Below are 14,029 nucleotides of genomic sequence, written 5' to 3' on the forward strand. Positions count from 1 at the left end.
TATCTGCACCTCCAATTTACCAATCCCGTGCGCTAATCCTGAAACTTTCAAATCAAATGCAAAATGATTGATAAATTTATCAGTACAAAAGAAATGATTCAGTGTATTAATTCCTTTCCACATTTTTTTCCTCAATGTTACACTTTTTTCTCTAATCATTCTCTCTCCCTTTTCATATAAAGAAAAAGAGACAAAAAAAACAAATTATTTGTCACTGATTACAAATCAGCGGTTTCTTCAATTAATGTAAGACAGAAAAAAAAATAAAAATGAAAATCTTTCACGTCACTAACATAAATAAATTGTCCACTTTTGATCTAATGAGGCGCCTGTGGTGAAAGATGGATTATGATTGATGTAGACGAGACTCGTTGAATCGCAGAAAAATATCTTCCTTTTTTTTCCCCAATGTCCATCTCTCGTCCCTGTGATCTCCCTTAATTTTTCCTCCCTTCTTTAAAGTCTCCTTTGGATAACACCACAGAAGGATATTCTCTCTCTCTCTCTCTTACTCTTAGTCACCTTTTCTCTTGCACGATGTGCACGGATTAGAATTTGGATCTTCTCTGCTACTCGCATTTTTCTTCTCAGGTGGATTCTCTTTTGTACACATCGAACAAAATTCATCCTTTGCATTTTCCTCTTCAGAATCAGAGAATGATTCCTGAAAAAAAAGAGAAAAGCAAAAGCAAAAGTTAGTTTACAATTTGCCTACTCATCAATTTTTGATCGACATTATCAATTTCTCTTTGTAAATATAATTTTTAAAAAGTTTATCAAGTGATAAGCTTAAATGTAAATAAATCTTGCAACTTGCAATAAGTACAAATTCGATCAGGCTCAAACTTGGCCAAAATGTGTTTCGCTACTTCCTGCACTGAGGGAAATCCGAAAAAATAAAATACCATTCCGGAAATGTTAATTTTACCCTGAAGTATTGATCCGAAATCGGTGTAAATATTACCCTTTTTAGGTGTACTGGGGGTTAAAGTTACCCTTTTTCATGTTAATTTTCCCCTAAAAAAGGTATAAAATTAACATTAAAAAATGTTGATATATTTTTACACCTAAAAAGTGTTAAAGTTATGAGGAAAAAAAGTTAATTGCACCCTCTTTTTTTCTCAGTGTATGAGTTTTTTGGGCCAGCGAGTGTAGAATTTATGGGTTAATTAAATAAATATTCAACTATCGTTTTGAATTTATCAATGATCTAGAACAAACATAAAATAATACCCCATTCTATCCAAATTTTACATTAAAATTAATTTTTTTCGTACTTCAATAGAGTCAATTGGCCTGGAAATAATTAGTTGACTCTATCAAGGTCCCAGTGTACTTAAATCGATAAATAACCCCTGACCCGAGCTATAAGGGGTCAAGGTTCGAAAATTGACCGGCCTCTATCTCCGGTTCTAAATAACATTTTGGCCTAATTTGGGATTTTTGGTTTCGTCTCGATGAGCACTTTCAGATGGAAGTTCAAAAAATCACCACAGGTGGCGCTGCGATAGCGTCAAAATTCATCAAAATTCAAAATCATTTTTCTCAAAAACGCCATTATCCAAGTTAATCAAATTTTAGAATGTTGTAGTCCAGTCTAGGAGGTTTCCAAAAAGTGGCGTGAGTTCGCTGTGGTTAAAATAGAATCGGAGATATGAGGTGTCAAATTTCACGAAATTCAAATTGCCATATCGTCAGTTAAATCAACATCTGTCGTAACTTCCTTTTGACAACTTTTCAGGAGACGAAATTTTCAGTCCAGCTTTATTTTCCTTAAAAATGAGTCACGAATGCGATAGTTTTGAGTCAATATAATAAAAGTGGCACTAATAAACTGTCACTTAACTCGAGAAAATCTTTATATAATGATTTAAAAGCTGACATATTGAGATTATGTTGAGATTTTGAAAGTTACGATAATTTTCTAAAATCCATTATATCAATTTTAATTATTCTAATGATAATAAGCACCTTTATTTGACTAAATTAGGCAATTAAATTGTTATTCCTACCTCAAAAAGCTTTTATTTCATAAGTTTTATTGCAGAAATTTGTGTGTTGCGTGTCACTTGTTTTGTTTTGAATTAATGGCAGATGGACAGAGAAGATATACCCATTTTCTTCTTACAAATATTGCATTAAAATAATTTAACATCGCATGATTAGCACTGTCTTTGGATACTTGGAAAAGTTTATGAAAATTTTGAGAAATAATTTCAATTTTTCTGCAAATTGCAATCCACGCAAATGAGCAAAAGAAGTTACAAGTTCGTTTAATAAGCAAAATTCCGCCGATTCAAAATATGTATACTGTAGACTCTCTCAAATTCGGGCATTTGGGACCGAAATGTCAGCCGAATTAGACAGAAATTCGGGCGACAAACTTTTTGAAATGCAACGATTTTTTTATTCATCTTCACACTCATTAAGTTTACTTACTCATTTTTATAGTAAATGTCATAAAAATCCCTTAATAATGCAAAATCACATCATAACTAAGGCAAACCAATGCAAATTTGAGCATATTTGCTTCATTTAATCACGAAGATCAAAGTTGAAAAATGTCAACAAAGTTTTTTCAAATGTAACTGCTGCCCGAATTAAAACCCGATAAAAAAAAACGAATTAGCCAGTCTACTGTATACTCAAAATCGCAAAAATGAAGTCACGACAAATGCTGATTTAACTGACGATATCTCCGGTTCTATTTGATCGATTTTGACGAGTGAGGCCGCAAATTAAAGATCTCGCAAAGCGCTACAACTTTATAGCACATTTGAACTTCGTAGGACCAACGCAAGAGGCGCCGCAGTAAAAAAATCAATTTTTATAACACATAATCTCAATTATCTCGACACGTGCTTAACCGATCTCGGCATAATTGTAAGAGACATTTATATCTATATTTCGTCCAAACATCATTTTTTGCTCAGACAACGCCATATGTCCGATTTTGTCGTTTTATTGTGAAAAATTTGATTTTTCCATACGCTTTGAAACCACTCAGGTGCCAATTTGACTACTTCTACTCGACCAAGACACTTAAAATAGGGTTTTAAATGGAAAGTCTCACATAATACAACAATTTTTTGATTAGTTGAAGTCCATCAAATGGGCGAAAAAACGAATTCCGAAACAAATAACCCCGATTACCTTGGCTTCTGAGTAAACGATGAGATCTAATTCTACGGCAAAATTATAGAGAACATTCTGGTCTATATTTCACCCATTTTTCACTGGTAAGTGTCCAGTGAAATGCCAGACTGGACTCTCCAAAACTTACTCCCGATAGGGAGAAAGAGCTGGTGCAATGCTTCTTAGATTGTTACAATCGGTGGCATCCAATAACCCAAGATTAAGTGTTGGATACCCTGTGTACGAATTCGTCTTGTTCCACATCATTCCAAAATGTACCATTTTTACTTCTTTATATTTTTGCTATTTTATATAAAAAATTATGCCTTTTCCAAAAATTTTCGATAAAATTCTTATTCTTAATAATACAAAGAAAATAAATATTAAAAAAATATTTTGGTAAGTCACTAACGTGTTTAAAAATTGAAAATGCTAAAAGTCGGTCCAAAATGTACCACATTACCCTTTATCACTTTTCTGTCACTCCATCCAAATCCTTGATATTTTGGTTTTAATACAAAATTTGTACAATTTCACGAATTTGATTGAAGATACCTGAATGGCGTTCCCCAAATTCAGCTCTAAATCGAATTTGCATACATTCTGAGTTAACTCACATTAAGAATCTCACCTACAATAATCTGATCCAGGCTTATCATTAGATTTTTTTTCTAATTTCTCCATAGCATTTCCAAGATGAAACATGAATTTTACCCAAGGGACGAGATAGAAATACATGTTTCACATTGTCAATGTTTCATTATAAAATGCAATTCCATTTTCGGTTTCGAACAAGAATTTTAATGAAACATTAATAAATTCCATGGATTGGTTCATGTCTTGAATATTGTATTGACCTCAATATTTTTCATAATTCTTGCATTTTTAATTGATGGGAAATTAATTATAATTGACTTAAAATTTATTGAAAAATTGCATTCTTTCCCATGAAAACCCATTTAATTTGCATGAAAAAGATTAAAATTTCAGATGAAAAAGTACTTACACTCGATGCCATTGAACTGGTGTCAGATCCTGAGTCAGATGAACTCTCAGATGAGCTCACCACTGTCTCCTTCTTGTGATTCCATAAACTCTCGAGTGGATTTTCTCCATCCAATGGCCTTGCTGTCTTAAGCGGATAGTAAATGAGACTCGCTGGTGAATAGGATTCCCACTGTGTCGAATACTGTCCTGGTATTAGTTCCACGGGATAAGCTGATGCCGCGGGATCTGAGTAGACAGGTGCTGGAGGTTTCTTACGCCTCGGAATATTTATGATATAATTCTGCAGATCGATACATCCCATACGATTTTCATTTCGTCTATTTCAAAAATTGGAGAGAAAAAAAGAGGATTGCAAATGTCTGACTCTTCCTTCTCTGGTGACTTTGATGGATTGATTTTTTCACAAAAAAAAATCTACTTACGTTTTATTGAGTTTTGTATTCCAAGACGCTGTAGATTTTAGCGCTTTCTCATGCACTGTCGCTTTATCCACTTCTGTCTTGACTTTCGGCTGTTTGCTCACATCCCTCGCCTGTTGCTGCTTCTCACGATGGTACTTCTTGTATTCTTCGTATTTGTCATTGAAATCCTGGTACATAATATCCAAAATATCAACAGCATAAACTGCTGTTAAACCCATATTGGACATCTTTTCCGACACCAATTTCTTCTCAATCAAATAATTTCGCTCTTCCATTTCCACTGGGCGCCTGTACAAATAGGGATATTTGCGCTTGAAGCTCTTAACACCGAGATGTTCAGCTATTTGTTCCTGAAGCATATAAGTGTCCCGATTTTTATTGGGACAGCAGCCAACTGGCGGTGGCCAGTCATATTCTGCCAGCATATCCACTGTAAATTCCATCCTGCAACACAAAACAAAAACCATTTCAATAATTCTCCGATTTGCATTTCAGTGTCTTTATTTCTTGCATACCCTCCTTCCTCATTCACTTCCATCCTCCCACGAGATTTCTTCGTGATGGTCTTGCTGCTACTGTCCTCACCCAAACTCGATGAGTCCATAGTCTTCTGTGAATTGGGCTGGACGATTTTCGGTGTTCCTGTTTGTTTTCTACAATAAATCAAGCATAGTTTAATAATTGGAAAGCTCTAAAAGCTCTAAGAACAACAAACAAATTTAAACATACTTTGTGGATGTTGTAGGAATTTCTCCACTCATCCTTGTATCCTCCTCAAAGAGTTGTATTGAATTATTTAGCGTCTCTTGGAGCATTTTTTGTCTAAAGTATTTGTTCTGCAAAATGAATAATTAACAACATCCCATGAGAACCATTTAATTGATCAAACTTAAAATAAAATTTACATCTCTGTATTTTGCCTTTCTCCGCAAAATATTTACAGTTCACATTTTGGGATTATTTTTTTATTGGCAAAAAACAAACGATCAGTAAAAAATTCTAAATGCGCAGTAAAAAATTAAAAATGAGCAGTAAAATATCTAATTATGGTCGTTAAAAACTTAAATCTTTACAAAAATGGGCTTAATTTATATATTTAACATTTAAAATATTTCCAAGTAGAGTGAAAAGCCATTTATTTTCCCTTTGCCAAAATTTGGACGATAATATCACTGTTTCAAATTTTTTTTGTTACTGATCAATTTTAACTTTTTACTGCTCATTTATTCAATGCCTTTTTTATTTTGAAAATTTAAAATTTCTATAATATAAAATATAGATCAAACTCTTCGACATATTGACTTCAAAATTTCACTAACCCCTACCATAAGTCAGCATTTATTAAAAATTACTTTCTTCTTTTACTAACTTCGTTTTTTTATTTAGGTTTCTAAAAAAAGAGAATGGCTATATGGTACTCAAATTTAAATTGAGCTTCAACTCAAATCTATGAAAAAAAAGCTGAGATATAATTCGCTTATGCATAGCAACTAGGGAAACTGCTCATGCTTTGTACGATTCCAAGCATCGTAATGAGTTTTTTTTTATTTAAAAAAAAACTTGAGAAAAGTACTCAGTTTTTAAAATATTTTGCGGAGCCACACTTATTCCGAAACATAGGAAAACTTTAGTCATTACGAAGCTTGGGATGGTACAAAGCATGGGTACTTTACTTTCCCATATATGCTAATTCCTTATTACTTATCTCTAAAATTCGATGAGTAGTCGATGAGATCAAGTTCTTCTTCAAAATTGTAGAGAACATTCTGGTCTAGATTTCACCCATAGGGGAAAGTAGGCATGGTTCGCACACAGTGAACCTTCAAACGATTCGAATTTTCTCTTTGTTCGCAAAGAGCTACTTTACCATTTCTCATCTCGTTTCATGGGGTTACTAATTATCTATCTTATGGCTCAGAAACGAATAAGCTCTTTAGAACCAAAGAGAAAATTTCCATCGTTTGAAGGTTCACTGTGTACGAACCATGCCTACTTTCCCCAATATCACTTTTCTGTCACTCCATCCAAATCCTTGATATTTTGGTTTAAAAACGAAATTTGTATAATTTCACGAATTTGATTCAAGATAACTGAATAGCGTCCCCCAATTTCTGCTCCAAATCGAATTTGCATGCATTCCGAGTTAGCTCACGTTTTCTCAGTAAGTTCATTTTTTGAACTGAGTATCATTTCATAATGTTGAAAAATTTGAGCTTAATAATACACGCATTATCTAAATTCTTTGAATATAAAGTTAACTGAAAAAGAACCGTAGATGCGGGTGACGTTGTCCTCCGCGAGTTACTTTGACCCCTTCCTATTCGTCAGTTTTTCTAGAACTTAGAGATGGTCTTTACCGATTTTCGATTACCGATTCGATCTACCATGTCTGATCGGTAAAGAACCGTTCTCAAACATTAGAATTAAAGAAAAGTTTACGAACAGTAGGGGATCAAAGTCACCCGCATTTACGGAACGTTTTCCTACAATTGAATAATAATAATAATAATATACTTTATTCACAAAATAATCGTTACATTTCTTTTCGTCCTAGGATTAAATATTTCGAATGTTTCAAAAAATCTCAAAATTTATTTATTTATTTAGTGAGAGAATAAATTGAATTGAATTTATTTCCATACAAAGGGAAGAAAGTATTTTTTATCACTTTCTTGTTTTTAAAGGATCAATGGGTCACAAACTAGAATTTTCAATTGAATTTAATTAATATAAACAACAATACAAATAGGGAACAACTATTTTAGAAAACTGTGATGAAAAGACTAAAAACAAAGAATGAGAAGTCAAAAATATGGGAAAATAAGGTCAAGTTCAACTTTGAAAAGCTTAATGACCCAGGATGGAAATACCTTTGAATTCACTTTTGAGATACACGACCTCAACGAAGCAGGGAATTATACAAAAATACTGCCCTGGCAGATTGGGTTTAGAAGTATTCTACGAAGTTCTCGGAACAACATTATATAAATGCCCAAACCTTAAAAATGGTTTCAGACGATATAGACTAGAGGTTTAGCCTAGTTCCCGAAAGTTTTTCAATCATAAAAAAAACAACCAATTTTATATTGATTTTTCAAAATCAAGTGGACTATTTATCCTTAATATGTGATCCTTAATCGAAATTTTCTCAAAATTCTCGCCTGATAAGAAATCAGAGAAGTTAACCCTTTAAGGTCGATTGGGTCACCGGTCACCCAAAAACAATTATTTTTCCTGTGGCCATAAAAAGTTGTATTTTGCTCCAAAAAGTGAGAAAAATCGTTTTTGGGTGACACCGAATTTTTGACTCTCTCGTCCTTAACTCTTTCGTCTCTTTTGGGACTCTGAGAACCCAAAGCAGCATATGAATATTCAGTGAAAAACAATGTTTTTTAATTATTCAGAACTGATAAAAAACCTATTCTTGATCGATGATTAAAAACTATAAGGATGTCCAAATGTAAGATATTTTTTGTAAGACCTCAATTAATTCCTGAGCTTAGATATTTTTGATTAAAAATTGTGAAATTGGCTTGCAGAATTTTTTAATCAAAAATATCTAAGCTCAGGAATTAATTTAGGTCCTACAAAAAATATCTTATATTTGTACATCCTTATAGTTTTTAATCATCGATCAAGAATAGATTTTTTATCAGTTCTAAATAATTAAAAAACATTGTTTTTCACTGAATATTCATATGCTGCTTTGGGTACTCAGAGTCCCAAAAGAGACGAAAGAGTTAAAGGGTTATTCCATATGGCTAAACATTAGATCTAAAGCCCTTATAATGGAACCCCTTTCAATAAAAGGGAACTCAGTTATTCAGGACAACATTTAGTTACAGAACGGGTCAGATAAACAAGGACAGACATCTGGAGAAAGGATAGCAAATCGGAACCAATAAAAATGTTTCTTTGACCGTGGTGTCACATAAGATTACAGTAGACTCTCGCTAATTCGGCTCTTTTAAGATCGGGCTACTTTATAATTCGAGCTGCAGTTAAATTTGAAAAAAGTTTGTTGTCATTTTTCAAATTTGATTGTGATTGTCAAATGAATCAAATATGCTCAATTTTGGCATGGTTTGTCTTAGTTTTGATGTGATTTTGCATTAATAAATGCCCGAATTTTAGAGAGTCTACTGTAATATTAATATTAAGAAAAGCCGGAAAGAAAGGTATATGGAATGCAAAATTTCAAATGAAAAATCACGTGTGTAAGAAAGAGTACACTCCAGTGGAGTAATACGATGAATAACAAGATATTACTGTTCGTATTAATTGCTTTCTGAAACGTATTACACCTCTCTTTCCACCTTTTCGTACCCTTAGTATTAATCTTATGTGACACCACTGTAATAATACGGCCTTCAGACCTAAAGGCCGCTACATGAGCAATTTAAAAAAAATGCTTTGTTAGAGAAAATTTTCCCTATCTTCAGGAAGAAACGTCAATTTTTTAATGAAAAACGCAATTTTTGACGAAAATTACTTCTAGGGAGTAAACGTTATAAGGCCTACCCATGTCTGAACTTCTTATGTCCCATATGCCTGAAAGAGGGATAGTTATTTTTATGGCATGTGGAATTAAGACTAATCAAAGCAAGAAGAGGTAACACTAAAATTCATCACCGGATCAGCGGGATCTAAATGGAGGGAGGAGGAGTAATGCGATACAATGCCTCTTTTTCTCAATTCTTATGTTCACCTCCAAGCTGGCCAAATGCCTGGTAGGCGCAAGTGGGAAGTCACGAACCTGAGACTAAAACCGTCTTCAGACTAGAGGTTTAGCCCAGTTCCCGAGGGTCTCATAAACCTTAAACAGCAACCGAATTTATTGATTTTTCAAAATGTAATTGGTGATTTGCCCTTAAAAATCCAATCCTAATGGCTCCGGCACACCTTTTAGATCAGGAAAATTTCATGAAGTCGAAATTCGGATCCCTTTCTTTCTCACATGTTTTGCATATGACTATCTCATTCTTTCGCATACCAAATTCGATTGAGCTAAATTGAATTTGGAGCGATGTTTAAGATAAGAAGAAGAGTGCAATAGAATGAGATAGACATATGCAAAACATGTGAGAAAGAAGGGAATAGGAATTTCGACTATATGAAATTTTCCTGATCTAAAAGGTGTGCCGCAGCCATAAGTCAACATTTTCCAAAAAATCTTGGCCGATAAGATATTAGAGAAGTTGAGCCATATGACTAAGCTTTATGCCCTAGACACACTTACGACTCAAGCCGAGAGGCGACTTAGTGGAAAATGATGGAAATGCACTTTAGCCATTATTTCTAATATAATTACGCTAAGCCGTCTCTCGACTAATCCTCATGTCTGTCAAGGCCCTTAGGTCTGAAGCCCGTATAACGAACAAGGTTGTTACGAAAACTGGCAAGGAGCCTACGATAGAACGGATTATTCGACAGCAACCTATGCTATGTTTCTGAAGCGAGCTGACAGAGATTCGCCAGGACTGGAGGAGGTTAGTACGAGAGGCCCGGTCCTTTAAAGGGACGTTGCAGTCACCTAAGTAAGTACCTGATCAACGTACGGAATAATTTCTCCGTGAAGGAGAAGAGGGCATGGAGGAAGATTAGCTGATCTCTCTTTATAGAGATAACAATAAGGAAGAGAAGTCCATTTAGCACTCTTACTGATTATCTCCAATTCGCAGCTTTTGTGGTTTTTCAATAAATTTCAATCTTTCATTAAATTAAAGGATTAGTTTTTGAGAAAATCATAAAATCACTTCGATAGAGTAAAAAATCTACATTTCGTTAAGCTGAATCTAAAAGGTCAATTTATTTATTTTTTTATTTAAATAAAGCGTATTGACGCTAATTTTCCTAGAACCTCAAATGCTTGAAAAATTCCTAAAATATTTTTTAATAGAAAATAAAATGCGCAAGATATTTTGAGGCAACTCAGAGCCTACTTAGTGATCACAGTAAAAATTTGGCCTACCTTGTTAAATTTCTGCCTAGCTGGAGGTGTAGCTTTCGATGTTTGTACTTTAGCCGGTGCAACCGGTGTCCTTTTCATCCTTTTCTTCCGCACCTTTCGCGTCGGACTGGGACTCCGCTGGTGATTTGTCGTGGACACCGTGGAATCTGCTACAACTTCTGTGTCTGGAATTGGATGTTTCCTGGGACGGCCACGACGTCGTTTGACGGGCACCTCTGGCACCGCCAACACCTCAGCCACCGAATTCTCCGTCGATGTCTCAGGCAGACTGCTGTCGAAGGTGGGAAAGCACTCCTTGAAATTCTGCAATTGCAGCGGATCATCCTCCTCCATGGAATTGCTAGTTTTGCTCACGACCATACAATCGGAATTGCTCTCGTCCGGTATTATGATACAATTGTCATTGATGGAATTGGAAAAGGACACATCATCGCTCATCTCATTGGTACTGCTAAGTGGTAGGTCAGCCTTTATGATCCTCCCATTGCCATTAGTCTCCTGTGGCTCATCCACCATCACGCAGTCCATATCAATTTCTGTGGAATTAACTTGATTGTCCGCAGAGGAGAAATCTTCGGCATTTTTGGCATTTGCATCATCACCATTAGCATGATCGTCCTCCACACAAATTATTTGTACATCTGTGTCATTTGGGCTACTGGGTGGGTCCGGAGATGCCTTGGGTGAGGAGGAGGGATTTGGGCTGGCGACAGCAGAGGAAGCTGTGGAGAAGGTGGTTGTGGAAGCCTCTTGTACCTTGGGCATGGCGGTATCTGTGCAATTAGTTGAGGAAACACAATAACTCTGATTCTTATTGATCTTGAGGATTATTCTAGGAGATTTCTGGCAATTCTCCTCCGTACTGTCCACCACAATCTTCTGGGCTGGCGTCACAATCTCCAGCGGCGTCATCTCTTCGGCCTTATAAGTCGTTTTAAGCTTGAGCTTGGGCAGGGATTCTGGTATATCTTCCCGGATCACCGTAGTACTGCTACCCTGCTCTAAGTAGTTGGTCTTGATGGTCAATTTGGGTATTGGTTGATACTCTGTGGCCACTTGGGTGTCTTTTGTGATTTTTAGTTTCAACTTAGGCACCGCCAGTGGGTCACTAGCCCCATCTTCCTGCTCCTTGGGCACACTTTCGCTCACATCGTGCATGCCAGAATTGGAGGCAGGAGAACTACTGAAGAAGGATGTCAACTGAGACTCCACCAATGGGGCTGTTCGTTTTATCGTGAGCTTGGGCAGAGCTGGTGGCTTCCCATCCACCTCACCCAAACCCTTTACCGTCGTCGATGCCCCACCAATGCTATGGGGTATTTCGTACTCAAAATTGTGCTGAAATGTCTGATAGGTGGATGTGGGTGCTGGACTACCCTGACATCCCAGACGGTATTCAATGTCTTTGTTCACCATTGAATTTTCCTCAATGTCCTCTTTGCACGAATTACCCAAAATTATAACATCAATATCATTCGCAGACAATTTATCCGTGTCAAATTTGAGATGATCATTCCCCGGATTCACTATTAGCCCACAATCCCTACCCTCTGGCAGCTTTTTGGTGGAATCCGGCTCTTGATCATCCATGACTCGCTCTATTTACACCAACAGAGCATCAACACACTTCTCACTAAAATGGTACTCTAACCACTGGCACCAAATACACAAAACATTGTTCATGTTACCCATTGGGATCTAATTGATCAATTTTCACGATTTTCACATCAAAATGCACATCACAATTTGCTGAAAATCATGCAAAAGTGAAATTTTCCAGGAGTTTTACAACAAAAACCAAAACTTCCAAGTGTCACATGGCGCTGCTGTTCACTTGGAGGAAAATGCTGCCTCTCCCGGGCGCGACTATGCTGAAACCTAGATGGCGGGGTCATCGCAAACAAGTGTATATGAAAATTGAATTTATTTTCGTTAGCCGGCGAGTTGAAATATATTTTTGCCGCCCGTTTTTGCCTCGATTTTTGCACATAGCTATATTTTTAAATAAAAGGTGAGATTTTAGATGTGATTCCTTCTAATCACACCTATTGTAATCCTCGGATTTTCTCAAAGTGCTCCGATCGAGCTGAAATTCACAGGGTATATGTTTTGAACATCCCTGATGCCGAAAATGGTAGTTCGGCATTTTCGGGTCCGGCCGGCCGTCCGTACGCAATATCTCCGGTTTGGAAAGTATTAGTTTTTTGAAAAAACGGTTCTAAACCGGTTTAAAACCGGGTCCTGAAATTTTTCGCGGATTTTCGTGGGTCGCGGGTTGCGAAATTTTTCGCCGATTTTTAGCGGGTCACGAAAAATATCGCGGATATTGCGATTCTTAAGCCTAAACGATAAGTGTGATGTCAAGTTGGAGGGCTTGATCTCTCATCGATTTTAAAGTTTTTAGACAATTTTATGCATTTTTCTTCCAATATTCCTTACTTTCAGGGGAAATTTTACATATCGTCGGTTTCAAAGAAGACTATTGTAAGTCTAAAATGCAACTTTTCAGGAGAGAGGTTTAAAGTTTGAGACACAATATTAAGCTATAAAAATTTTAGTGCAATAATTAGTATACCTCTACTTTCTGCATTAGGGTAAAGTGATATAATTTAGAATTAGTGTTACAAGTTGGACAATTCGCCGGTAGGGTGGAATAATCGGCTATCGCCATGTTTAGTTAAAAATTAAATTCATTTAATCATAACTTTTGAATCCTTGTTACAAGATAAGTCAAATTTGACACAAAGTTACTTAGATGTATTGGCTCTAGATACGTGAAAACAATAATCCTAGAACATAACGCTGGACTACTTAAAAAACTACTACTACTTAATAATGCAAAAATAACCATTTCGTCGCCACTTTTTACCCCTTTTCGCCAGTTTTGTAAAATTTGTAACCACTTCTCGCCACCCACTTGAAAAGAACCACACTCGGTTATTTTAGGCAATGCTATGAAAAGAATACATTCACCATTTCTCTTTCCTTGTGATCACTTTATTATTACTCTCTTTAAATGATTTTTCTTCACTTTTATTTGAGAAATCAAATTATGGGGCTTTTGCAGAAAGTAAACAATGCAGATTTGACAATTGAGAATGTACGAAGTGAAGTTAGCGTCGCCTATTGAAAATATATGGCGACAGGTGGTAAAATCAATTCCAGAATATTACCACTTCTCGCCATGCCTCATTTTTATACAAAAATAATATAAAATGAAATATTAATTGACTAAATACAAATTTTATGTATTCCACAAGTGCAATTAAATATTCAATAGACAAATTATTTACCCAAATAGGTATTTTTGGCCTGATGAAAATTTGACGATACTTAGTACATTTGGTAAGAGATGTTGGATTTGATGCACTTGCTTAAAATATCGCTCTAAAAAGTGATCAAAATCGTGAATCCAAAACGAATAATTATTATTTTTCGATTCTATGCGTAGAAGCAGAAACAATACAAAAAAATTGCGACTCATTTATTTCAT

General features: G+C 35.6%; 1 protein-coding gene across 1 annotated transcript; it reads right to left on the reverse strand.

Moving 5' to 3' along the window:
* Positions 1 to 75: 75 nt before the first annotated feature.
* Positions 76 to 12,364, reverse strand: LOC129802434 (uncharacterized). Its single transcript, XM_055848238.1, has 6 exons — positions 10,537 to 12,364; positions 5,295 to 5,401; positions 5,081 to 5,218; positions 4,566 to 5,009; positions 4,142 to 4,460; positions 76 to 664 (listed from the first exon to the last, which is right to left on the reverse strand). The coding sequence occupies exons 1-6, from the start codon at positions 12,124 to 12,126 to the stop codon at positions 515 to 517; spliced, it is 2,748 nt and encodes a 915-aa protein (XP_055704213.1). The 5' UTR covers positions 12,127 to 12,364; the 3' UTR covers positions 76 to 514.
* Between the last annotated feature and the right edge of the window lie 1,665 nt (positions 12,365 to 14,029).

Source organism: Phlebotomus papatasi, chromosome 2 (assembly GCF_024763615.1).
Source record: "Phlebotomus papatasi isolate M1 chromosome 2, Ppap_2.1, whole genome shotgun sequence".
Lineage (NCBI taxonomy): Eukaryota > Metazoa > Arthropoda > Insecta > Diptera > Psychodidae > Phlebotomus > Phlebotomus papatasi.